General features: G+C 38.7%; 1 protein-coding gene across 7 annotated transcripts in view; it reads left to right on the top strand.

Moving 5' to 3' along the window:
* VPS13B (vacuolar protein sorting 13 homolog B) overlaps window positions 1-27875 on the top strand; it is an 851071-nt gene that overhangs the window by 763078 nt on the left and 60118 nt on the right. For all 7 annotated transcript variants that reach the window (XM_055546536.1, XM_055546537.1, XM_055546534.1 and 4 more), the window contains one exon: window positions 19686-19841. In XM_055546536.1, coding sequence (XP_055402511.1) covers window positions 19686-19841 — 156 coding nt within the window. The remainder of the gene's footprint in view (window positions 1-19685; window positions 19842-27875) is intronic.

Below are 27875 nucleotides of genomic sequence, written 5' to 3'. Positions count from 1 at the left end.
GAAAGCCACAGAGGCAAGAAAGAACATGGCAGGGTAGCACTTGACTGATTTGACTACAATGTAGAGTACATGTGTGGAATTGCAAGACCGTAAAGTCAGTGAAGGCCATGAGGGCCCTTGTAATGCTGTGCACATGAGGCAGAACCAGGGAACAGACAGGCAGGCAGGCTGCCTGTCAGGTTCAAGGGAATTCAGGTTTTGTTCAGAATAAACACAGGCATTAAAACTGCAGGCCTTGCTGAGGAGATGTGTGCTAGGAAACTGGCTCTTTGATGGTGATGGGAAAACTAATTTGTAGGGTTGCCCAACTTTCATGGGGTAAGGACTCCCACCATAGCTGATTTTAGGCTACCAATGATTTAGCAACCAGCTCACTAGATTCCTGAATATTTAGCAATACTTTCTCACAGACAAGTATGAGCCACCTCATTGCTATTTGGAGGAGTCATGTTCTGAAGAGCATTTTGAGGAGATAGGCCTGCATGTGACAGGCAGCTTTTGTCTACCGAAGGGTTTTAAGTAGAATCATCACAGGGTTACAGTTGCATTTTGGAAAGGTTCCTGTCCTGCAGTTGTGTAAACAGTCTAGAGGAGGCTGAGAATGCATGCGGTTGTATGGACACCACTGCATAACCCAGGAGTGAGAGATTACAGTAACTGAGCCAAGACAGCATAGAAGTCAGAGACTGGTATAAATACCTAACAGACTGATCTTCCTGTGAATGACAGCTATGAATTCTGAGCAAAACACAAAACATCTACCTCTAAAGATGAACAGAGGCGGACAGATTTTGGAGGGGAATAGGGTCTCTGAGCCAGTAAACTGCACAGTGGTTCACCCACTGGTTGTGGCTTTGGTTTGAGGTCAGCTGCAGTTGTAGCCATGCAAGGGGGGCCCACTGTCTTTCTGGGCCAAGGTACCAGGCTTAAGAACTCAGGCAACCAAGGTCACTAGAGGGTGAAGAGAAAATCTTGGGAAAGGGAAATCCAGAGAATAGGGAAATATGTTTAAATGTGGCCCACCTATCTGCTTCCTGCTGAAGCACATATGCTTGGGGCAGACTGAAAGCAGATTGTACCCAAGCCTTAAAGAACTGAATTAATCTGCACTGCCACTCACCCAGGTTTAAGAGTTTTTGTGCTGTGCCAAGTCGCATCAGTCATGTCCAATTCTGTGCAGTCCTATGGACTGCAGCCTGCCAGGCTCCTCTGTCGATGGGATTCTCCAGGCGAGAATACTGGAGTGGATTGTCATGCCCTCCTCCAGGGGATCTTCCCCCCCAGGGATCAAACCTGTGTGTGTTACATCTAACCTGCATTAAACAGGCAGGCAGGTTCTTTACCACTAGTTTGATTCTAAACTAGTTAATTACTTATTAGAAATATTAACACTCTGGAAGAATTATGAGAGAATTCAGAGTCTTCACCACAGAGCAGAATTACTTGACAGGTCTCAAAAATCTTTAAAAAAAAAAAAAAAAAAAGAATTACTCAATTTCAAGGGAGAGATGATTAACAGATGCCAACGTCAAGGTGACTCAGAGGTTGAAATTATCATGCATATACTTTAAAGCCACTGTGGCAACAGAAAAGGGATTTTACTATAATTAATTCCTAAATTAGTTTGATTTTTAACATTCTTTTTTAATTGAAGTAAATAGTTGATTTATAATATATTAGTTTCAGGCATACAACATAGTGATTCAAAATTTCTATAGATTAGACTTCATTTTAAGTTATTACAAAATTTTGTTTTTTTTTTTTTTTTTTAACAAGTCTATACAAAAGTCTTTATTTTTTTTTTTTTTTAATTTTATTTTATTTTTAAACTTTACATAACTGTATTAGATTGACTATATTTCCTATGCTATACAATATGTCCTTGTTGCTTATTTATTTTATACACAGTAGTTTGTACTTCCTAACCCCCTACTTCTATCAAGTCCTTTCCCCCTTCCCTTTCCCCATTGGTGATCACTACTAGTTCTCTATATCTGTTAGTTGTCTTTTGGTTCATCAAAACAGGGCAATTCTAGATGGCCTGATTTAATCAGGTAAAAGCCCTAAAAGAGGTACTGGACCCTTTTATCAGGAGAGAGAGAGAGAGATAACATACATTCCTGCTGGCCTGAAAGAAGCAAATTACCATGTTATAGCTGCCTATGAAGAGGGCCATGGGGCAGGGAGGAGTGAGAAGCCATGGAGATGTGCAGGTGGCTGCCAGTGCTAGTCATTAAGTCAGAACCCTCCTCACATGCCTCCTCACAGACAGGCATGCATGCGTGCTAAGTCACTTCAGTCAAGTCTGATTCTATGCGACCCTATGGACCGTAGCCTGCCAGGGTCCTCTGTCCATGGGATTCTCCAGGCAAGAATACTGGAGAGGGTTGCCATGCCCTCCTCCAGGGGAATCTTCTGACCCAGGGATCAAACTTAGGTCTCTTACATCTCCTGCATTAGCAGGTGGGTTCTTTACCCTTAGCGCCATCTAGGAAGCCCCCTCATATATGCACCAGGGAATAAATTCTGCCAGCTACCCAAGTGAGCTTCGAAGAGGATTCTTCTCAAGTCAAGCCTATATAAGAATGCAGCCCTTGTGTGGCAGAAACCAACACGACATTGTAAAGCAATTATCCTCCAATTAAAAACAAACAAACAAAAAAAAGAATTCAGCCCAGCTGACACCTCAGTTGAAGATGGATCAGTAGAAATCCATCCAATCAAAAGGTCTAATATATGAATAACTGTAATCAAAGAATGGCAGGAGAGAATAGGACTCCCCCCGCCATTAAGAAATCATCTCAGAAAATGTCCCAGACTTTGTGAAAGACAGAAATTTACAGACCCAGGAAGCTCAGAGAACTCCAAACAGGCATTCGAAAGAAATCCACACCCAGACACTAATACTTTCAAGTTCTTCTGGTTTCTGCCCACTTACTTGCTCCAAAGCAGCCCCCCACACACACATCGCAGGCTTCTGTTATAGTAGCACCTCACGTACACATACCATACTCTATATTATTACAGATTGCTGTTTAACAATTAGCCCGCAACTTAAGTAAATAAAAAATTATTTCTCAGTTTTATTAGCCAAAAATTTCAGGAGTAAGTAGTTTACCTGGGTGATTCCAGCTCAGATTCTCTGACAAGTCAAGATTCTTGTAGTCAAGACATGAGCTGGAACCACAGTCATCACAGGAGCCTGCAGTTCTGTTCATTTTGTTTGAATCTGTTTTTTTTCCCCCCTCTCTACTTCAGATTGCCCTAAGGAGACTGAGTGAAGCAATAACTGAAGAGACCACTGTATGGGCAATGGGGGTTCATTGATAGCCCAAGGAAAGCATTTTCTGTGGCTAGATAGGAATAGAAATCAGATTGAGTGGGTTGAAAAATGAATGGGAGGTGAGGAAGTGGGGAAAATGAGCGTGATTTTTTTTTTAATCCTGATTGAGTGTTAGCTCAAGAAAGCTGAAGGGTCAGGTGAGGGTTTTTGACTGTGTAGATCACAATAAACTGTGGAAAATTCTGAAAGAGATGGGATACCAGACCACCTGACCTGCCTCTTGAGAAACCTGTATGCAGGTCAGGAAGCAACAGTGAGAACTGGACGTGGAACAACAGACTGGTTCCAAAAAGGAAAGGAGTACATCAAGGCTGTATATTGTCACCCTGTTTATTTAACTTATATGCAGAGTACATCATGAGAAACCCTGGGCTGGAGGAAGCACAAGCTGGAATCAAGGTTGCCGGGAGGAATATCAATAACCTCGGATATGCAGATGACACCACCCTTATGGCAGAAAGTGAAGAGGAACTCAAAAGCTTCTTGATGAAAGTGAAAGAGGAGAGTGAAAAAGTTGGCTTAAAGCTCAACATTCAGAAAACTAAGATCATGGCATCTGGTCCCATCACCTCATGGGAAATAGATGGGGAAACAGTGGAAACAGTGTCAGACTTGATTTTTTTGGGTTCCCAAATCACTGCAGATGGTGACTGCAGCCATGAAATAAAAAGACGCTTACTCCTTAGAAGGAAAGTTAGGACCAACCTAGACAGCATATTAAAAAGCAGAGACATTACTTTGCCAACAAAAGTCCATCTAGTCAAGGCTATGGTTTTTCCATTGGTTATGTATGGATGTGAGAGTTGGACTATAAAGAAAGCTGAGTGCCGAAGAATTGATGCTTTTGAACTGTGGTGTTGAAGAAGACTCTTGAGAGTCCCTTGGACTGCAAGGAGATCCAACCAGTCCATCCTAAAGGAGATCAGGCCTGGGTGTTCATTGGAAGGACTGATGTTGAAGCTGAAACTCCAATACTTTGGCCACCTGATGCAAAGAACTGACTCATTTGAAAAGACCCTGTTGCTGGGAAAGATTGAGGGCAGGAGGAGAAGGGGACGACAGAGGATGGGATGGTTGGATGGCATCACTGACTCGATGGACATGTGTTTGGGTGAACTCCAGGAGTTGGTGATGGACAGGGAGGCCTGGAGTGCTGTGGTTCATGGTTCATGTCGTAAAGATTCGGACGTGATTGAGCAACTGAACTGAACTGAACTAGGCATGTTCATATATGAAAAGGAGTAAATAGCAGATAGATTGATGATGCAGAAGACAGGAAGAGTGATTAATGGCATAAGGTCCCAGAAGAAAAGAAGAATGCATCCAGATTACAGGTAGAAGGATGGACCCAGGATGGAATTATCCCAGTTATCCACTGCTATTTACAAACCACCCCACAACTTCTATTTGAAAGTTTATTAGCTCATAAGTGTGTTGGTCAGAAATCTAGGTGCACTTAGTTAAGAGGTTCTTCTCCTAGTCTCAGCAGGGCTCACTCATGAGGCTGCAGTCACCTGGTCGGCCAACTGGGGCCGAGTGGTCCATAATGGCCCTGCCCACACATTTGGTACTTCTCAGACCACTGGCCAGGGTTCTCTTCCATGTGATCCTTCCAGCAGTCTCGCCTAGACAGGAGAACGAGAGCAAAGACTGCAAAACCTATTGAGCCTAAGCTCAGAGCCCTTATAGAATCTGCTGCCCACATTCTACTAGGTGGAGCAAGTCACAAGGTGAGGCCAGATCCAGAGGATAAGAAGCAGGATCGTAACCTCTTGATGTGAGTTGCTGAGAGAATTGGGGACATTTTTAACTTAGCACAAAAGCCTCCTCCTGCTTTGAGACAGTAGAGAGAACTGAGGTTGACTATAAATGTTGAGGTGGTTGTAGTGGGTATTTGCTTAAAGTGAAAAGAGGGAAGGAAAGTAGGAGGCTTTTTCGAACATGATTTTCCACAATATGTAATCCTGTATCCTGCTCATAATTGGCATTTGATAAGTGTACACTGAATAAATAAATGTTGAGATTTCTCATAACATCTGACATTTCTCAAGAACATAGATTTAAAAGCTTATTTTAACAACATGACCACTGTAAACAGTATGGGTCATATTGGATGCTTTTATGTATGCTGTACAGGCACACAAAAAGAGGTCCTCTGAGCTCAAAATACATGCTTTTGTATGCTGTCTGTGCAACTGGACTCGTAATCGAGAGTAGCCGCTTGTCTCCGCCACCTCTGCCCCTGTGGCCTCCCAGTGGCCTCTGATGGAAACTTATGAAACAGGGAGATGCTGCAGGAGGACCAGCAGTATACTTCAAAGGAGGCCAACTTTCAGGTCCACCTGCACGTCCGACTGTGCCTGCTTTTGTTTAACTCTGAAAAACTTGTATTATTTATCATAAGTTGAAAGTATGTTGTGCAATTACAAAATAGTACTGATTTAAAGTAGACATTATTTCAGGTTAAATTTGCCTTATATTTTCTCTTTCTCTAATCATGGAAATAGATTCCCGGAAACTACATTATCGCCCTTACTATTGCGTAGCACACAGCTGTCCACAACGAGCAGTTCCGTTTGGGATGGAAGGACTGTGTGCCTTTGCTCCCCAGTGGCAGTAACAGACTTCTTTTATTGTTGCTGACATTAAGATAGCTAAAATCAACAGTGAGGTAAACAGTTCTTGGGACCATCTGGCAAGGATTTCAGTCCAAAATATTCTGTAAACACTAACTCCATTTGAGTACCCAGGACCTACTATCCAGTCACCATCAACTGCTTTTTTATTTTAGTTATAAGCAGTCATTGAAACAGCAAAATAGTAAGACTTGTAGACTCTGTCTCTTCACCTTTCTCTCATCAAATATTTTCAGTTTCCTGAGAGGTTCCAAGAAACTTATGTTCTCTGAGGAAGGTTATAGTACCTTGTTGAAATCACCAGTAAATGGGACCCTGGCAGTTTTGGTCATTAAATATCTAGTGGATAGAAATGTTTGGAATTTCTTCATTTTCTGTTGGTAAATACATTTACTCTATTTAAATGAGAGGAAGAAGTTTGGAGTCGAGTTTTTTTTTTTCTTTTTCTTTTTCCTGTATATTTCAAAGTCACTGTGTAAAAATGGTTTGCATTGTGACCTTGTTAAGACTTGTAAAGTCTTCCACAAGAAAGTAGCAAAGACAGTTTGTGATAAGATACTTTATCCAGTCCCAGGACTGATTTCTAGAGTTTTCTACAAGCCTTCACAAAAGGGCACAACTGGGGATTATTTCAACTGTGAAGCACCCAGAGGAGTGACTACTGGTGCTGCTAATGGTCTCGCCATCCCTTCTCTGGCAATAAATTTTCGATATTGAAATATAGCTTTGGAGAAAAATGTACTGAGGGTTCCTTAAGCTTTTTACAAGACACTCAAAGGCTTTTCACAAGCTAGTGCTCTGCAAATGTGAATTCTTGATGTCTAAACATAAAGGTCCTTGACTGAACTAATTTTAAATGTGAATTTTAATACAGAGTGCTTGGAGAAAGGGAATGCAGCTGGACCATTAAAGCATGGTATTTTGCCATTTGTAAGTAATGGGAAATACTGATTAAGAATGTTATAAAGATTTCAGCATTCAGAATGTGATTGCGGTTAATCATAACGTATTACCACAAGCCTGTGTAACAAAAGCATTAACTCTGTTAAAGACAATGGCATACCTATTAATTACACTGTGGCACTTTTTAATTATTTCCATGCTGAGCAGGATATTGAAGAGCTTATTATCTAAAGGTCAGAATAATGCCCAAGACATGGCCAAGCCCAATGAGTGTCAGATGCATGGAATGTTGGATGACTTCATAGTTATGAAATTATTTCATTTCTCATGATAATTCCTGACTTGCCAAGTTAGTGAATTTTAAGAACTCTGAGAGCAGATTTTAAGATAAATGTGAAATAATCCATACTTTTGGAGTCAGGGACTTCCCTTCAGGCATTAGTTCATATTTGACTTGCTTGACTTACACTTGGGGATAAAATGAGTTAGGACAAGGTCTTAGATACCACATTCCCTTACTGGGAAAGAAAACCAACTTGCACAACTTTGGCTGGCTCATGTTTCTTGTTATACAGGCACTAAGAAGCAGCGGTTGCCATGAAATACTTTATTTAACCTTTACAAAAATGTTTTCTTAGTATGGCAAGGCAGTTTAGTTAAATGAAAATAAATAACTGTAAAAATTTTGGATGTCTTTTATATCCCATCTGTTGACTTCTTTTTTTTCTAATTAAAAATTAGGCATAACAATTTTAATTGTCTAAATGGCCATGATGACTGAAAATAAGTTACAGATTGCATAGAACTACCTGATCTTTTCTTAGAACACATGTTGGCATGTCTTCTGTTTTACATTCAACTAAATTTTGCTAAATGATGAATGAACATTTTAAAAGAAAATTTAAAAGAACAATTTTATTCAAACTTTTGTTAGATTTCCTCCATGGTTTATATTTGTATTTAGTCAAAATTGATTTTCAAACAAACAAGAACTGACAATCTGGCTCACAAGCTCAGAACATTTATCCAAGTCTGAATGACTATCAAACAGTGTCTCCAGTTTACCTTATTGGCTTCCATTTCTCAGCTTACCTAAAGTATTCTTTATTATTTTGATCCAACTTACCCTTATCTCTTCCACTGAGGAGCTGGGTTCAACCATGAGCATGACAACCATTCACTATCATTCTGTCAAGAGTGTGTCCACCCAGCACCAAAATCTTCTGACTATTAGTGTCACTCAATTAAGCCATTATTGTTTGTATTTATTTTATTTAATTATTTTTTTAAAGTGAATTGTTTCATATTTTATAGACAGACCACCCTTTTCTGTATAGACACACAAGCATACATGTAGAATTTCTCTGAATTTTTACTTTTCAGCCCCTTATGGTAGCATTAAGGATGAGCAGCCTCAAAGCCTGTCATGCAGTTCTGGACGTAAGGCAGCTGCTAGTGCCACAGCTCCTGTTTTTCCAGTTCTATGTCGTTTAAATATAGGGAAGCCCATGCGCTTTAGAAACATGAAAACAACAGATATGTGTAATGTTGAAATGACTTTTCTAAAACAAGCCTATATATCTTTTCATGCTTTTTTTTTTACTGTGTACATTTATATCTGATTTCACGATTAATATGTTCCCCAAAAGTTATACATAGCATTGTATTTTAACTAATGAGAAAATTTGCTCCTTAAATCTTTTTGGAAAAAAAAAAAAAAATTTGTGAAGTGAATTATTTTTCTCTAATTTAGATAATTTCTATTTAGGTAGCTTTTTAGCAAGGAATATTCATTAAGCATCATGGTTTTGTAGATAATATATAAAAGTGCCACTACTCTTCACCTGACTTTTTCTTTTTTTTTTTTTTTAATTTTTTTTCTCTCTAGTATGTAAATGTCAGTCATATGCTTTTTCCTTTGCTTTGCAGTATCTTTTCAAAGGTCTCATGGCTTATTTTTATGTCCTTTTTGCTATTTATTAATGATTATATCATATTATGGATTGCCCCTTGTTATACTATATTATTTGAGGAATGGTGATTTTTATTCTCCAGCTGCAAAGCCAGATAATAAAGTCAACTCCTGTTCTACTTCCCATTTTCCAGCTGGCATTTCCTAATATCTCAACTATACACAGGTGAAAGTTTCTACTTCCTCCCATGCTTCTTTGTTATTGTGAATTGTCAAAAGTCATGCAGAGCTACAGTTTGCTTCATTCACGCAACTGTTTTTTTATTATTTTTTCCTGACTCTTCCTTCATCAGTGTTTGCCTTGGGATAACCATTCATAAAAATAAACAGTGGGGTGCTGCTAGAATCTGTTGTTTCCTGGTAGCTACTATTTCTGAATATATATAGAAAGACCAGCCAGATAGTGAACAGCATAATTTCAAACAGCCAAACGTCTATCAGTTACTATGTTTCATTGCCTTTAATGCTTCACACTCTGGTGTTTATTGATGACTGGTGCTCTGAAAATAAGTGGCAATTCCTGAATTAAGAGTTCACTGCCTCTTCAGCCTCCCTTTCTGTACCATCCTCTCTCAGGCAGGTCCTCTCCCTAACTCTCACCTCTCTTCATCCCCAAGAATCTGCACACATGGCTGCTTTGAGAGCAAGATCTGACGTGAAACAATGATTTTTGTTCCAGTTTGACTCTTTTCCTTTCCAGGATCAAAATCCCATGGGTTATTAGAAGAATGTAAGCCAATGAGTTCATAATATAAAGTTAATTTCCCACATTATATTGACAGTAAATTGTTTGCACAAAGATTTAAAGCTATCAGTCAGTTCAGTTCAGTCTCTCAGTCGTGTCCAACTCTTTGCAACCCCATGAATCACAGCACACCAGGCCTCCCTGTCCATCATCAACTCCTGTAGTTCACTCAAACTCAGGTCCATCAAGTCTGTGATGCCATCCAGCCATCTCATCCTCTGTCATTCCCTTCTCTTCCTGCCCCCAATCCCTCCCAGCATCACAGTCTTTGCCAATGAGTCAACTCTTCGCATGAGGTGGCCAAAGTACTGGACTTTCAGCTTTAGCATCAGTCCTTCCAGTGAATACCCAGGACTGATCTCCTTTAGGATGAACTGGTTGGATCTCCTTGCAGTCCAAGGGGCTCTCAAGAGTCTTCTCCAACACCATAGTTCAAAAGCATCAATTCTTTGGCACTCAGCTTTCTTCACAGTCCAACTCTCACATCCATACATGACCAATGGAAAAACCATAGCTTTGACTAGACGGACTTTTGTTGGCAAAGTAACGTCTCTGCTTTTAAATATGCTATTTAGGTTGGTCATAACTTTCCTTCCAAGGAGTAAGCGTCTTTTAATTTCATGGCTGCAATCACCATCCACAGTGATTTTCAGTTCAGTTCAGTTGCTCAGTCGTGTCCTACTCTTTGCGACCCCATGAATCGCAGCATGCCAGGCCTCCCTGTCCATCACCAACTCCCAGAGTTCACTCAAACTCATGTCATCGAGTTGGTGATGCCATCCAGCCATCTCATCCTCTGTCATTCCCTTCTCTTCCTGCCCCCAATCCCTCCCAGCATCACAGTCTTTGCCAATGAGTCAACTCTTCGCATGAGGTGGCCAAAGTACTGGACTTTCAGCTTTAGCATCAGTCCTTCCAATGAACACCCAGGACTGATCTCCTTTAGGATGAACTGGTTGGATCTCCTTGCAGTCCAAGGGGCTCTCAAGAGTCTTCTCCAACACCATAGTTCAAAAGCATCAATTCTTCGGCACTCAGCTTTCTTCACAGTCCAACTCTCACATCCATACATGACCAATGGAAAAACCATAGCTTTGACTAGACGGACTTTTGTTGGCAAAGTAACGTCTCTGCTTTTAAATATGCTATTTAGGTTGGTCATAACTTTCCTTCCAAGGAGTAAGCGTCTTTTAATTTCATGGCTGCAGTCACCATCTGCAGTGATTTGGGAGCCCGAAAAAATAAAGTCTGACACTCTTTTCACTGTTTCCCCATCTGTTTCCCATGAGGTGATGGGACCAGATGCCATGATCTTCGTTTTTTGAATGTTGAGCTTTAAGCCAACTTTTCACTCTCCTCTTTCACTTTCATCAAGAGGCTTTTGAGTTCCTCTTCACTTTCTGCCATAAAGGTGGTGTCATCTGCATATCCGAGGTGATTGATATTTCTCCCAGCAATCTTGATTCCAGCTTGTGTTTCTTCCAGCCCAGCGTTTCTCATGATGTACTCTGCATAGAAGTTAAATAAGCAGGGTGACAATATACAGCCTTGATGTACTCCTTTTCCTATTTGGAACCAGTCTGTTGTTCCGTGTCCAGTTCTAACTGTTGCTTCCTGACCTGCATACAGATTTCTCAGGAGGCAGGTCAAGTGGTCTGGTATTCCCATCTCTTTCAGAATTTTCCATAGTTTATTGTGATCCACATAGTCAAAGGCTTTGGCATAGTCAATAAAGCAGAAATAGATGTTTTTCTGGAACTCTCTTGCTTTTTCCATGATCCAGCGGATGTTGGCAATTTGATCTCTGGTTCCTCTGCCTTTTCTAAAACCAGCTTGAACATCTGGAAGTTCACAGTTCACGTATTGCTGAAGCCTGGCTTGGAGAATTTTGAGCATTACTTTACTAGCGTGTGAGATGAGTGCAATTGTGCTGTAGTTTGAGCATTCTTTGGCATTGCCTTTCTTTGAGATTGGAATGAAAACTGACCCTTTCCAGTCCTGTGGCCACTGCTGAGTTTTCCAAATTTGCTGGCATATTAAGTGTAGCACTTTCACAGCATCATCTTTCAGGATTTGAAATAGCTTAACTGGAATTCCATCACCTCCACTAGCTTTGTTCGTAGTGATGCTTTCTAAGGCCCACTTGACTTCACATTCCAGGATGTCTGGCTCTAGGTCAGTGATCACACCATCGTGATCATCTGGGTTGTGAAGCTCTTTTTTGTACAGTTCTTCTGTGTTCTTGCCACCTCTTCTTAATATCTACTGCTTCTGTTAGGTCCATATCATTTCTGTCCTTTATTGAGCCCATCTTTGCAAGAAATGATCCCTTGGTATATCTGATTTTCTTTAAGAGCTCTCTAGTCTTTCCCATTCTGTTGTCTTCATCTATTTCTTTGCATTGATCGCTGAGGAAGGCTTTATTATATCTCCGTGCTATTCTTTGGAACTCTGCATTCAGATGCTTATATCTTTCCTTTTCTCCTTTGCTTTTCACTTCTCTTCTTTTCACAGCTATTTGTAAGGCCTCCTCAGACAGCCATTTTGCTTTTTTGCATTTCTTTTTCATTGGGATGGTCTTGATCCTTGGCTCCTGTACAATGACACGAACCTCCGTCCGTAGTTCATCAGGCACTCTATCTATCAGATCCAGTCCCTTAAATCTATTTCTCACTTCCACTGTATAATCATAAGGGATTTGACTTAGGTCATACCTGAATGGTCTAATGGTTTTCCCTACTTAAAACTATAGTTTGCTACTTTTGTGACTTGTTTGTAATGCAGTCAGTGTGGTTTTTTTAGACATGAATTTTGTACAGGAAAAACCAGTCCAAGTTAAGCTGTCAGCTGCTTTTGTTTATGAGAAATAACAAAAATGTCTTTTATTCTATTCCAGTATTTTTTTCATGTTATTTCCTTGGATAAGTAAAATATATCAATCTCTGGTCACTCGTTTAACTTCTCCATGCATAATAAGGCTTCCCAGGTGGCGCTAGTAGTAAAGAACCCCCCTGCCAATGCAAGAGACACGAGTCAAGAGTTTGATCCCCGGGTCGGGAAGGTCCCCTGGAGGAAGGTGTGGCAACCCTCTCCTGTATTCTTGCCTGGAGAATCCAATGGACAGAGGAGCCTAATGGGCTACAGTCCATGGGGTCACAAAGAGTCAGATACGACTGAAGCAACTTAGGACACACACAAGCATAATACCTCTGGCTGCTGCTGCTGCTAAGTCGCTTCTAGAGTCCTACAATTTTTTCTTCCTCTCATAAATTTTACACTATACTTTTTCTTGTTAAATCTCTCTCCCACTATACTGTGAGAATTTTAGTGTGCGTCTCATTTGTCTCTCTCTCCACCATGTGGGCTTCCCTGATGGCTTAATGGTAAAGAATCCACCTGCCAATGCAGGAGACATGGGTTCAGTCCCTGGGTCAGGAATATTCCCTGGAGAAGGAAATGGCAAGTCCCTCCAGTACTCTTACCTGGGAATTCCCATGGCCAGAGGAGCCTAGCGGGCTACAGTCCATGGGGTCGCAAAAGAGGCGGACACGACTTAGCGACTAAACCACCACCACCATGTATAGTACAGTTAGTTGGCTTATGGTGAGCATTTAGTAGATATGAATCCTGAAAATATTTGCTAAATTGGGGGGAAAAACCTTTTGCCTTAGAGGGGAAAAAGCCCTCAAATAATTTCATTAAATTGCCCCAGGAATCATATGAGTGAGTAATACAGCAAGCCAGACCTTGTGTGAAGAGCAGTGACGGAGGCCTCAGAAATGAACTGAGTCTCAGTCACCCTTTCAGCAAAATGCCAACAGAGCAAATGGTAAATCTGTGACGCTGAGGAGGACAGGTGGGGAGACCTCATGCAGGAAGCTGAATTTGAGTTTTTAAAATAGAAATGTCTAATTTCTTTTTACTTGAAGGCTCTGTATGCTTTCTGTTGAACTTTTTTGATTTAATAACATTAAGTTTTATCTGATTGCAAAGTAATACATATTATAGTGTGAAATTTGGAAATTACATAAAAGCACACAAAACACACACATAAAAAGTAAAGTTAAAGCTCACATCCCCAAGATAACCACTATTAACATTCTGGTATATTTTCTAGCCATTTTTCTCCCTTTAGGAATAGACATGTATACTTTTTGTTCATTATATAAAAATGAGGTATATATTGCACATATCTTTTTGTAATGCGAATTTTTCTGGTTAATCTTTGGCTGAGTAAAATTGTTCATTTTTTTTCATGCTGCGATTTTTTTTTCAATAGTTTCAGAGGATTCTATAGTATAAGTATGATTAAGAAGAGAGATTCTTAGTAAGCACACTTCAGTTCAAATCTTAAACCTTGCCCTCTTGAGCACTGTGGCCTCTCTGTAGCTCAGCTTGCTTTTTCATTCATAAAATAGAAGTATCTCCCACCTAAGATGATTTTAAGGAATAAATAAGAGCATGTATAAAAAGCACTTAGCCCACTGCTCAACACATGAAAGTGAAAGAAAAAGTGAGTGTTGGTCGCTCAGTCATCACTCTGACTCTTTGCAACCCCATGGATTGTAGCCCGCCAGGCTTCTCTGTCCATGGAATTCTCCAGGCAAGAATACTGGAGTGAGTCGCCATTCCCTTCTCTAGAGGCTCTTCTGACCCAGGGTTCGAACCCAGGTCTCCTGCATTGCAGGCAGATTCTTTACCGTTTGAGCCACCAGGAAAGCCCAAAGTATATGTCTAATAACTGATAGCTATTATTGTTTTTGCTATATTTTATTTGACTAATGACCTAGTAATGCCATATTTTCATTATTAAAACAGTGCTGGAATAAACATACCTCTCGGTAAATCTTTGCACATGTCTATAATTATTATATCAAGATAAATTCCTATTTAGAATTGAGTCCAATGAGTATCTGAAGCTTAGATTTTTGATAGAAAGATTACAGTTTTCATTCTAACCATTTTTTGAGTGTGCCAGGTTTCCCTTCTCCTGTAAGAGGTTGCTTTACGCAATTGCACAGAATTTGTAGCTTTCATGTAATTCAAACAATCTAGAGAGAAAACCTACATGTAAAGCTATCATCTTTTGTGTCATTGATACTTGTGTGATGACAGTGACCATTATATCACTGAACTGAAAGGTTCATTTGGAAATCTTTTTTTTCTCCTCTTTCTTCCAAAATACACTGCATCAAAGAATCCAAGTTGTCCACTAGAAAATAATTCAAATTGATTTATTTCTACTTTATCATTCTTTTAGGTTGTGCTCTATAAATACAAAAAGGAGATATAGAGCCCTAAGAGTTCTAATATTGAATCAGAGTGACACCAAGGATTAGCAATTATCTAGATATTTTCTAGCATTATTTCAGATACTCTGAACATCCTGAAATTCAATGGCCTTCAAAAAGCAATAATGAGCAACATATTTCATTTTGTTTTCATCTTAGTTTATTGATGTGAAATGTACTGTCAGTTCCACTTATGCATTCTAAACAAGCAATCTAGCTTTGATCTATTTAATTTGATCTGTAGCTTTTTAGATGTTATTTTGGATAGACAAGAATTTGTTCCTATTTTAACTTAATTTTCATTTGCATGTTTACCTAGTACATATCATTTAGGGTCTACTTTATGCTTTAGTATCATGTTGCAGTGTCTGAATTATAGATTTTTAGGGATTTCATTGATGTGTAGCTTAATCTAGTATTGTTATCCATGTAAAGCAAATCTATATTGAAAGGTCACTCAAAATAGAAATTGTTTCTGAATATTTTTATTTCATTCTCATTTTATGATATTTTATGCCCAAATATCACCACTAAAATTTTTTGATATCTGCTTTGGGTTATTTTGGTTATTTTTCAAAAATCCTGATTTTTTTATTCAACAGTTATTTCATTCAGTGCCTACTGTGCACTATGCTCTTAGGATATAGATATGAGTTTAGAAGTTTAAAAAACAAATATGATGCTTAAGCTTTTATATATATTAATATATATTATATACTATATATTTACTACAAGCATATATTCAGTAGTTTCTTTCACTTGCATTTCACATAACTTTGAGAACTAAAATTTCTGTCAAGAATAAAATATATTGGAGAAATATGTTTACATTATTTAGATTTTCAGTTTCTTTTTGGAACATTGCATATTACAGTACAATAAATTACTATAAAGTACAAAAAATATGCAAATGACTCTGAAGACAAATTTTCAATTTCTGATTAAGTAGAAAGCATCTTGATAACAATTTTTAAATGAATAGTGAAATAAAGTTCAAAGAAAAGTATCTAGTACTTTCATTTATATTTCAGATATCATTTAAATTTTTTTCTTAACACCCCCCCCTCTTTCTCTTCCTTGGTGTACCCTGTTATCCTAGATTTCATTTTGTTTTTCTTTCCTCTGTAATCTGTCGAGTCAGGAATTCTCCCTTTGGATGTGACTGTGGGTGGTCCTGAGAGCTGATCCCCAAGCCCCTGATCAGTAATTCAGTTTTAAGTTTTATTTTTTATTGAAAAAAATGAGTGGAAAGTTCTGTGCTCCCATTTGAGGTCTTCAGTGGAATTTGATCTTGCTGCCAGTGTGGCCCTGGAATAGGGCAGTCTGCTAGAAAAAAATGTCAGTGTAGCCCCTTGAGGCCTTCCATTGAGTGTGGCTACTGAACAACCTGCCTTATACTTCATTTCATTTCCCACTGAAAAGTTCAAACAAGAGTGGTTCCTATTTGACTGTTTTTCCCCCCAATGGAAAAAATTAGACACTAGCTAAGTAGGCCACAGAGAGTGAAAAAGCTGAATGGGAAAGAAAGATGGTGAAGGAAGTGAATCTGAAAGGGAAACTTACTGGAAACAAGGGGAAAGAAAATTTCCAAATTGTTAAGAGAACGTTAAAGACACCGTGGGCTCTAGGCAGAATGGATAGTGATATTTTGTTAAGGCCAGTCCTTCCTCTCTCCTGTTTCTGGCCCACATTGCTCTCATTCTGTTGCAGTTGTCCAGACCCCTCCACACTCTGCTGTCACCATCCTTTCAACACATCGCTTATCTGTACACAAGGCTAATTCCTGAATAAAGCACAAATTCCTTAGCTCAGCAAATCATCAGGGCTGGCCACCATCTAGATGTGCTTCTCAAACCTTATCCTCACTCTTTTTTTGACGTATTTGTTCTTCTCCAGCCAATTGAGACTATGAACTTTGCCCCAAGCAAACCTGACTTCACCTCTCAGATTGTCCCCCTTGGCCAGTGACTGTCATCTTTACCAGTTGAAGTCCTACCCAAACTCTCAGGCCCAAATGCTTTAGGAAACTCTCGTAATCACAGCAACCTGAACAAGCCCTCCCTCTTCCAGACTCCTGTATCAGTATATACCTCTCTTAATGCCTCTTGTGGGTTAGTTATACAGGCCTACTTTTCCTGTAAGATCTTAAGATCCTTGTGGAATAAAGACCAAAGCTCTTTTTTATGTCCTCCATAGTCTTTCACGTATTGCCTTCCTTATAGTATCTGACTAATAAAAATGTATTGGATGAATAATAAAAACAAGTCTCATTAGGATTAGGCAATCTAATACAAATTTCACATTTTTATGCCTGATTTTATAGTTTCTTTGGTATAGAAATAAAAATAGACATATGGGTATTTGTTATTAAATGGAGACTTCTCAGTACCTATAACAGTGAAATTTAGTGAGTCAGTCCAACAGGTACAGGATTTTCCACCCTCATTTGATGTCCAGGGATACCTGAGCGCCCTGCCTAGTGCCCAGGGGAAGTACTGGGCACTGTACTGAAGTACTGCTGAAGTACTGGGGTTCTACAGCTGAAGTTCTGCTAGGCCTCCTGAATTCCTTTTTGTAGATTTTTCTCTCCAAGGAATGTCATTCCTTCCCTATTAACTTATATATACATGTAGTTGCCAATGATATTTAAATGCTTTTTAACTGCAGGCTAGACATTACAGATATTCTGTTGGTCATACAGGTGGGGAGAAACGTCATGTTTTTCTCCCACCTAACTTTTCTGTGTGCACTAACTCCAAACATATCTGAATTTTCATAATTCAAAGACAATATATGTGATATATGTGCCAACGTTTTGAGAACAAATAGCTGCCGAGCAAAACCTGACAGCATATTCCTTGGTGACATTCGTCATTAAACGCTGTGCACACAGAGTGAACAGCTACCTAAGATTGAGCTCGTATGCAAATGTGAACACTCCTCAATTAAAATTACGCTGTGTACATTAAACCTTTCTTTAGAGGCTATGGAATTTTCAAGAAAAATATAGCTGAGCTTGACCTTAAGTACCTTGCCTCATTATTTTTTGTCATTTCCAGCTACTAGTCTCTCCAAAAAAAACAACTTTCTTTGTTTCTTTTAGTTTTGTGTGTACCCTGCGCTTTATTCCCAGTTGCTGCTACAAAAAACTGAAATGGTTCCAAACACCACTATTGTTTTTCTTTTTTTTTCCCTGTAACTAACATTTAAACATCAAAGATACTCTGGTACTTTTATGTTGAAGACTGTATATAAAACCAAATTTTCCCTAAAGGTATTTTATTTGCCGTCCAGGATTTTTTTTTTTTTTTTTTTTTTTAATTTTCTTTGCTGTTAGACTTCTTTTTTTAGAAATCATCTGACTGGTAGCCTTTTGATTTCACAAGATCACTGGCAGTTGTATGGAGGAAGAACTGAGTAGGGCCATATTAAAAGCAGGGAGATGAGTTACCAGATTTTTTTAAATATTTTAAGATATTTAAAAACAAAACAAAAAATCTCTCTTTGAATTTTCCACCAAATGTTACATTATGATGAACAGCGACCTTGGAAATTTTTCAAGTTTAAGCACTTTATAAGGGTTCCTCTTAATGTTTAAACTAAAAAATAATGTTGCTATCAAAAGACTTTTATTATTATGGCAATTCTCATGAAGTCCTTAATGTATTTAAGAGCCCATTATGATAGCTCTTATATAATGGTTTCAAAGTTTTATTTATTCTGTTAGTTGGAAAATGTTTCATGTGATTAACCTTTGGTTAGCTCTTTTAAAAATTATATATGATATGAAGGGAAATATTGTTTATATATTATCTAAACCTTTTTCCTAAAATGTCAATTTTATTTCTGTATGGCATCATTGACTCAATGGACATAAGTCTGAGCAAACTCTGGGAGAAAGTGAAGGACAGGGAAGCCTGCCATGCTGCAGTCCATGGGGTCGCAAAGCGTTGGACATGACTTAGTGACTGAACAACAAGAACATTATTTATTTTCATTTAAACATGTATCCTAAAGAAACAGTCATTGTTGTTTTGGAATGCTTTTTCAGTTAGTGGACTTAAGTTTGGAATACTTAATTGCAGTTAATAGGTAGCAGTAGAAATAGAAAGTATTTGATGTCCATGAAAGAAACCTAAGTATTACTAAAAGTGGCAATACTATGTGAATAAACGTGAATGTGGATCAGGGACTCAACTGGTAAAAATTACAATAAATACATACTAAGAAAAAGAATAGAACAGACATTCAAAATGTTAAAGGTATTTCTAATATGATATATGTGAGCTCATAAGGAGAATGAATATATTAAATGAATTGCATTCTCAGATTGCTATTTTGTTCTTTATCAAAAGGAAAAATAAAGAATGGCAATTTAGGATCAAAAATAATGCTACAAACCAAATTTAGCTTTAATTACTGTCTAGCCAGAGGAAGGAATAAGCTATCAGCCAAGACCATGATTCTTTGATCTCACATTTCAGCCTTCTTGTCCTCCAGATGAATGAAACAGTCTTTCCTCAAATGTTCAACAGGCCCTTTTACCATTTGATAGGACAATTATTTTTAAGAAGGTTTAAAATGTGATCTGGAAAACCGCATTGACTCTATGTGGCATATTTGCTATTCTTAGCCTGGTTGAATAAGCTGGAAGTGGATGAATAATGCAGGTTAGAAAGAAAACAGATGCTAAGTATTACAAATAGGAAGGTTTTCCAGCAATGAGACTTTCATTTTAGGACTAGATTTTTGTTGGCACTTTTGGCATTATGACAATTATTGTTTCTCTCTCCAGCTGTTACACATCTGTATTGAAGGTTGGGGCAACTGGCGTTGGTCAGAGCCCTTCAGTGTGGACCATGCGGGGACATTTATTAGAACTATTCAGTACAAGGGTCGAACTGCTTCACTCATCATCAAGGCTCAGCAAGTCAGCGGCGTGCAAAAACAGGTAAGTTCTTGTGTGTCCATGGCCCAGACGACTCTGAATCATTGGATGTTATAATGGAAGGGAAACTTAAAGAGATGAAAATAACAATCGTAAAAAAAATCGCAGGGCTCTTCCTAGCTGTGCCTACTCCAGCCATGCACGTGCACACTTACTAAGTGTTTGTTGTTGATCCTGATGATGCTGATGGCTTCGTACCCTTGTCCCAGGTCTTTTACAAGAGCTGCTAACGAGCAGTAAAATTTACTGATTTTCATTTCACCTCTTCTCCCTGTCACCACCTACCTTCTGGTGGAGGTGCTAATGAGCTGTGAAATGGCCAAAGGGTCTTTATTGAGAAGAAAAAGAAGCCAAGGATGGTGGGGACTCTGGATAATCCAGCAGTGGATAACCAGGAGTTGATTCTCAGGCATGCAAGAGTAACCTGCAAGAAAGTGTCAAGGTTCTCTCCCATGGCAGAGTGGGCCTGGGTCTCCAGCAAGCGTTCTTTTCCTAGGAGTTAATATTAACTACAGTAAAAATTCACTGCAGTCTAACTCTTGGCTTATAAAACCTCAGCTCTCAGCACATATTTTTACGTATTTTATAAAACTTCCTTTTGGCTGTTTTTGAAGTTCTAAGACTGCAAAGGGGGGAAAAAAGTATCTGACACTTTTTTGTGTTCTTAAGATTGTGAAAATGTGGTTTTTAAAAGATGTTTTTCAAGCATGGAGCACATGACAAGAGTAGAAAGAAAAAAAAGGAAGTATTAAAATTTGAAAACTGGCTTCACTGCACACATAATAACTGGATTTGTCATAAGAGTTTTAACATATACATCTGCATCTGGATTGTAACAATCTATCCAAAGGTTATGTGAACTGAAGACGTGATAGACACAGCACCAGTCCCTGGAAAAGGAAAAAGGGAGCTTTCTGTATTGAGCACCTGGAGCCCCTTCACTGCTGTGTGCCAGGGGGCGAGCAGGAGGCAACCAGTAAAGTGAACAGTAGGACCCCTCCCGTGTGCGTTCTTGGTCTGCACCTAATCAGGGAGCTGGACTTCGTGCTCTCATTATTGAGAGCAACAAGTGAGAAGAGTACAGTAGCAGCAGAGTCTCAGAAGCATGGAAGAGTGTTCCCCATCAGCTGACCATTTCCCCAAGTATTTGTTGATTGCCTCCTGTAGAACAGGGTAAAACAGAAGACCCTAAGTATGTGACACAACCTTTGCTCTCAAAGTGTAAATTTACATAAATTTATGTAAACCCAACAATGTGTACGGCTGACAGCAAGTGTGAAGGGAATTTAGAGGTTTCACTAAGAAGATTTGACCTGAACTGGGCTTTACAAAGCATGTTGAATTGAGATTAAGAGAGGTCATTCCCACTCAGCAGTATGGGATAAACAAAGATACAAATATTGGACAAATGGATCTTACCCAAGGACTCAGGAGGAGACCAGCATGGCTAGTGTGGGCTTTGAACTGGAAAGTCTTAAAAACAAGAATCGTTTCTCCCGTCTGCCCTCAGAGCTTGCTTACATGGACGTGCTCTCAACAAACATCTGCCCAGCACCCACTGGTTTTCTGATGCCGTCACTCACGATCTCTCAAGAATGCCTTGTTTACCTCCCCATTCATTGGCGTGCCTGAGAAATGGTCATAGAGCATTTGTTTGGATACTCTGAACGACAGTCTCATTCTCTCACATGGCAGCTCTTTCCGTTGTCGGTTACTTCCAGATATTAATGAAATAAGAAATTCTTTCCTAATTTTGAGCCAAGATCTGTTACCATTTAGCCAGTTTTTACCATTCCTCAGAACTTGAGAGGCATACACAGAAAGCACGCAACTTGTTGCCTGTCCTCTGTATTAAGCCTTCCAAAAACATGAGGAATTAGCATATTTCCCCTTAGTTTCTCTCCCTCTAGGCTTCAACTTGAGAATGTGTCTGAATGAATCCCTTGGAGGGTTTGTTGAATGAAGCACAGGTTGCTGGATTCCCACCCCTAGAGTTCCAGGTTCAGTAGTTCTTGGGTATAGCATGAGAATTTGTATTTCTAACAAGTTCTCAGATGCTTTGACTACCATAGCTCTGGTCTGAAGTTTCCAGTTCGTTCAGCTCTGTGTTCAGAGTTCAGAGGACATTTACCAATCAGTGGAGTGGCAGGGTCCTTCTGTGGAGAAATGTTTTAAAGATATGTCCTGGTGGTTAAAATCACAGGCACCCTTGCTAGCTACTACTTACCGTTGTGATCACTTTTCTCGTCTGTAAAATGGGAATAATAATAGTGCCTTCCTCGTGAAACAGGTGTGAGAATTAAATAAGTTTGTATATGTATAGTGCTTACACTAGTGCCTGGCCCACTGTCATAACCCAGTGAACTTCAGTTATTATTGCAATAATGAAATATTTCCAGGCATGAGCAACACTCATGTGTTTTTGTGTTGCTACATATAGACACCTCATTCTTGCCATAGATATTATTACTTTCAAGAACTGATATTAGATTTCAGGATAAATTAGTATATACACTGTACCTGAGCAGATACTATTGCAACAGTATATACCATAAGTCAAAAAAATTTGTCATGAAAAATACATTTTTTTAATTCTTACAAAATTTTACCTACCTTTTTTCTGGTTGTAAAAGATCTCTCAGCCCTTGTACTTATTACCTATATGACCTCAAGCAAATTTCTTAACTGTTTTATGCTTCATATTCCTTTTATAATAGAAAACACCCAATAAATACTAGTTCACACTGTTATTTTTATGTTAACTATTATAAAATATATCTGGAAACACAAAAAAGCCTCATGAAGAAAATGAAACTTACTCATAAATCTACCAACCAAAAAATATATTCTGTTATTACTTTGGTACCTTTTTTTCTTTGAAACAACTCGAAATCTGACTGTGTGTTCTTAGTCGCTCAGTTGTGTCTGACTCTTTGCAACCCTGTAGACTGTAGCCCACCAGGCTCCTCTGTCCATGGGATTCTCCAGGCAAGAATACTGGAGTGGGTTGCCATGTCCTCCTTCAGAGGATCTTCAGAACCCAGGGATCAAACCCAGGTCATCCCGCATTGCAGGCAGATTCCTTACCATCTGAGTGAAATTGAACTGTAATCATAATTTTTCAACTTGTTTCTTCTTTTAACTTTATGTAATGTTTATTTCCTCCTGTTATTTAAAATTCATGAAGTTATCCCTTTAATGCTTGCCTAGGATGGGGGAGCCTGGTGGGCTGCCATCTATGGGGTCACACAGAGTTGGACACGACTGAAGTGACTTAACAGCAGCAGCAGTGATTTGCCATATGGTATATCAAAATACACCTAGACATTTCCTTGTTGTTGAACATTCAGTTAATGTCCAGTTGGTCACTGTAATAGATCCTGCAATAAATATCTTTTTTATAAATATATGTCCACATTTCTGTATCTGTCCTTAAAATAATTGCTATAAAATTTAAATTACCTGCCCAAAGGATATGAATATTTTTATAATGCTTGATGCTTATTTCCAAATCAAAAAGATATACTTTATTTCTTAGACAAAATTCACTGTTTTGACTTACCAGAGTCTTATTGCTACTACGCTAATCTTTTAAATAACTAAATATATATTTTTCCTGAAATATCTGCCGACTTCATGAGTTTTTCAAACTATTAGCATTTTTTAAACCTTAAATATTTATGAAGGGTTCACATCAGAACTAAAAAAATTTTCCATGCATTGAGAGTTTAAGAAATTCTTTTAATCACTCTCTCTGTCAATGCCAAATATAGATTTTAAGGCATCTGGTGCCAAATCACATTTCAAGACTTTTCCAAATGTTGTTTGTACTGTTAAATGTTAATAATCCTTTTCTGGGTGTGGGGGAGAATGCCTTTCACACTTTTCTCTGCTTCTTACCCATTTATAATAAATACTCTTAAAAAAAAAAAAAAGGGTCAAGTCTAGCCAAACAGGAAAGGGATATGTGGAAAGAAATAATGGAAGCATAAGCAGCCCTCACATGGCGTTTACCTTTTGGAGAAGAGGTGTCTTCTTCTCCCACAGGAACTGGGAAAATCCATTTTACATTCCCGCTATCATGGGAGGCCTTACACACATAACTTATTTTGAGTTTTAACATTTCTTATCATCATCATCTGAGACTGTGCTCTATATTAGAGCCATTTTTAAAAACTCAGCAGAGCAGGGAAAAGTGAAACACAAAAACAACAATTCGTTAACCTAAAATTCAAGCAAATGGAAAGTGGTTTATATTGAACCTGGGTAATACGAGGTTCAGCAGACCAGCATGGCAACCTCAGACCTACCACTGCATGTATCAAAGTTGTAAAAAACCTTCCCAGTCAGTGTTTTTCAGCCTTTCTTCTCTTTCTCTCTCTCTCTCTACCCCCACTTCTCTGTCTGTCTTTCTCTGTCTCTCTGTCTGTTCCTGTCTGTCTGTCTGTCTGTCTGTCTGTCTGTCTCTCTCTCTCTCTCTCTCTACCCCTACTCCCCTCCACACCCTTCCCTCCCACACACAAAGTATTATTTCCTTTAAACTGGATTTTTTTTTTCCTATGGTCAGGGTAGATTAACTAACATTCAGATTAGCTCTAGTTAAAGTACACCAGAGACACAGGATTCCTCAGGTGGCCAGGTTAGGAAGGAAGATAGGAACCAAGCTTCCAGAAGAGTGTGGTGGACTCCTGCCTCCCTCACATCTTGGCTTCTTTCCTTCTATCCCACCTGGGCCTGGAAAGTTACAAGAAACCGCAGCTGCCTAATTACCACACCCCATTTGGGGAGGTGAGTGTGTGCAGCTCCCTGATGTACCTTAACCGTGTACCGTGCCTCTGGACAGTGGAGAATTGGCTAAAGCTTGTTGGAACAATGACGTTTAGTTGCCTGTACCCTTCCTTTCCTGGACCCTTCTCATTTCTCCAATTCAATAAAAATTGACCACACATAAAATTTCCCAGAAACTTTGTACATTATACAACTACTCATGTACACATATTTGCTTCTATGTTTTCCATCTCTTCATTGAGGAAAGCTTTACCGTTCTAAAAATTTTAATGTACATATATGAATGTATGTATATATATTTGTATCTTTATACATACACTTTTAATCATGGTTAAGATATCATTTTCCAGTGCATCTGGAGCTCTGGAATTATTCTTTTAATATTGCTATTCTTCTTGGCACTGATCTAATAAGAGTTCAGAAACCTGCTAAGTAAAATCATATGTAGAAATCTTCAATACACATCTTTGTGGCTTTGGAGAAAAAGGGGAAGTGGTGTGAAACCTGGAAATGTGTACTAAAGAGAAACCCTACATTAAAAAAATTAAGTAGCTGTCTTCAACTGATAAATTAATCTTGAAATTCTAACCATAATTTTCAAAATATCAGCACTGTAAGTGTTGCCACTTTGAAGGAACGCAGGCATGGCTGCCACTGAACCCTGCAAGGGAGCAGCCCTGTAGAGCACACTTCCAAGGCGCAGCCATTTTGGATTTCCTTTCATCTTAGTAGCCTTTCCTCCCTGGCCACTTTTAAGGATTTTCTTTTTATCAAATTTGAAGCCTATTTAACAACAGGCTTTTTGGTTGAAAATGAAACTATAAAAACCTACCAAGAGGATCTTTGTCTTTAAACAAAGTGAGTCCCAGATGGTTGCAGAGATTCTGTGGTTTCTGTGAGAGACCGCCAAATTCTCTCCTAAATCTCATGGGGCCCAAAGGTTCTGAAGCAAGAGCACTGAACACACATTGCCAGGCCTGGACACATCCAGAAGAGGAACAGAGTTAAATACTGCCTCAGCGCTTCCAAATGTTTATTCAAAATTAGGCAATACTGTGGCATCATAAGGCTTATCATAAGTGTCTCGTAACCCCTATATGTGCTAAAGAAAATCTTGTGTGCTAATTTAGGACTCATAGTTTAGTTGACTTGTATGTGTTTTGTTATTTTGAAAATACTGTTTTAAAAGATTATAATGGCCAGAGTATCTAGGGGGAATATAACAGTTGAGCATAGCCTGGTTTTTGCAGACGTGTTCCTTCTAAAGAAGATTCTGAAGAATAGACTGTTGGAAAATAAATGTTCAAGAAATTGCTAAACCTCACTACTCAAGTAATGCAAGTTGAAGCAACAATGACTTTAATTTTTGGTCTATCAATCTAGCAGATTTGTCTGGGATAAATAATAGTTCATAAATAATTGTTAATATATTAATTTGTATAAGTAATAGTTTTTTTTTTTTAATGGTGGTTACAAAGTGCTCCTAATGACATAGGAAAATGTATCAGTTAGGATGCTTTCACCATGATGTTACAAAAATAGGCTTTTTAATCTTGATAGCAAGTTAATGAAGCAGATACTATTGCTCCTATCTTAAGGCAGGTTCAGTGTTGGGTAGTTAATTAGGCGCTCAGTACTGTATCTGCTTCTCTGCTGTCCTCTTGAGTTTGCCTTCCTGGCCTCAAGATAGCTGCAAAATCTGTATCCTCTCCTGATATCTTCCATGGCAGAGAAAAAGGAGGGTTTTCTCTTCTCAAATTGTCTTCCTTATTATCAAAGAGTAAAATCTTTGCCAGAGACTTTTAGCAGCCTTCCTTTTTGTATTATTTGCCAAAACAGAGCTCCATGTTCACCACTAATCATTGGCAATGGGGGAATGGAGTTACCAGGATTAGCATGTACCGACCGTGATACAGCCTTTAGGGGTCTTGCAAGGTGTCCACCTTCCCTGAGGACTGGGCTGCTTGAGGCCTAAACCAAATCGGTGATTTTAACAGCAAAGGAAAAGGAAAGACTAACAAAGAAAAAGAAGTTATTTGGAATGGAACCACTGGTTTCTGCTATAATACATTACCTTATGATGAGCAACCTTTATTCTCTTTTTATTGTTTCTGTTTTCTTAATAGGTAGGCATTGATTTTATGAGATACAGACCATCAGGGTAGTGATCAACACAGACTCTGGACCAGACAGTCGGGGTGACATCAGGCCAATTATTCAACATCTCTCTGCCTCTGTTTTTTTTCCTTATTAATATGAGGACTCATTATAGCACCTGTTCTATGTGGTTGTTTTGAAAATAAGAGATAATTTGTGAAAATACTTATTAGGTTCTCCAAAAAGGAAAAAAAACAGAACAAAAAGGGTGTGTCTTTGTGTTTGTGTGTGTACACACACATATACTTGTATGTATGTATATACATACACACATAGAGAAGGGGAAAGAGAGATTTACTATAAATTGGCTCACATGATTATGGAGGCTGAGAAGTCCTAAGATTCGCAGTCTGCAGGTTGGAAGACCAGAAGAGCTGATATGAAGTTCCAGTCCAAAAGCCAGCAGGCTAGCATACCAAGAAGAGCTGATGTTTCTATTGTTTCCATAGGCTGGAACAGACGAGTATCCAGCTCAAGCATGAGGCAGAAGGAGTTGCCTCCTGACCCAGGCTCTCCTTTCTTTCAGGTCTTCAGCTGCTAGGATGAGGTCCACCAGTTAGGGAGAGCAATCTGCTTTAGTCTGTCTACCAATTCGAATATTAATCTCATCTAGAAACACCTTCACACACACACACCCAGTGTAATGTGTGACCAAAATATCTTGAATGGCCCATTCAAGTTGACACATAAAATTAGACCTTAGAGCTAGATCATATCCTTAGACCTTTAACTATGGCATATATGTATTACTTATTATATATTTTATAACCTGGAAAAATATTACAAATAAGGAAAACTGTATCTGAAAGTCCTGTCTTCCTCAACCATGGTGAAAACTCATATTACACAGGGATTTGCTTTCTAAAAGTATTTACTGCATCAGTTTCCACCAAAAGAGATATTAATATTTCTTAATGCCTGCCCTGAATTATATGCTTAACTGGATGAAAAGTTAAATAATTCTTGGGATTAATGGATAATTCTGTGTGTTTTATAAACATAAATGCTTCTACACTATAGGAAAAATGTGAATAAGATAAAATATAATTCAGCATATGAGTTAAAAGTTGTTTGTATTATCAGTTTATACAG

The sequence above is a fragment of the Bubalus kerabau genome, chromosome 14 (assembly GCF_029407905.1).
Source record: "Bubalus kerabau isolate K-KA32 ecotype Philippines breed swamp buffalo chromosome 14, PCC_UOA_SB_1v2, whole genome shotgun sequence".
NCBI lineage: Eukaryota > Metazoa > Chordata > Mammalia > Artiodactyla > Bovidae > Bubalus > Bubalus kerabau.
Note: the sequence above shows the minus strand (reverse complement) of the source record. Positions and strands in the feature narration are given on the sequence as shown.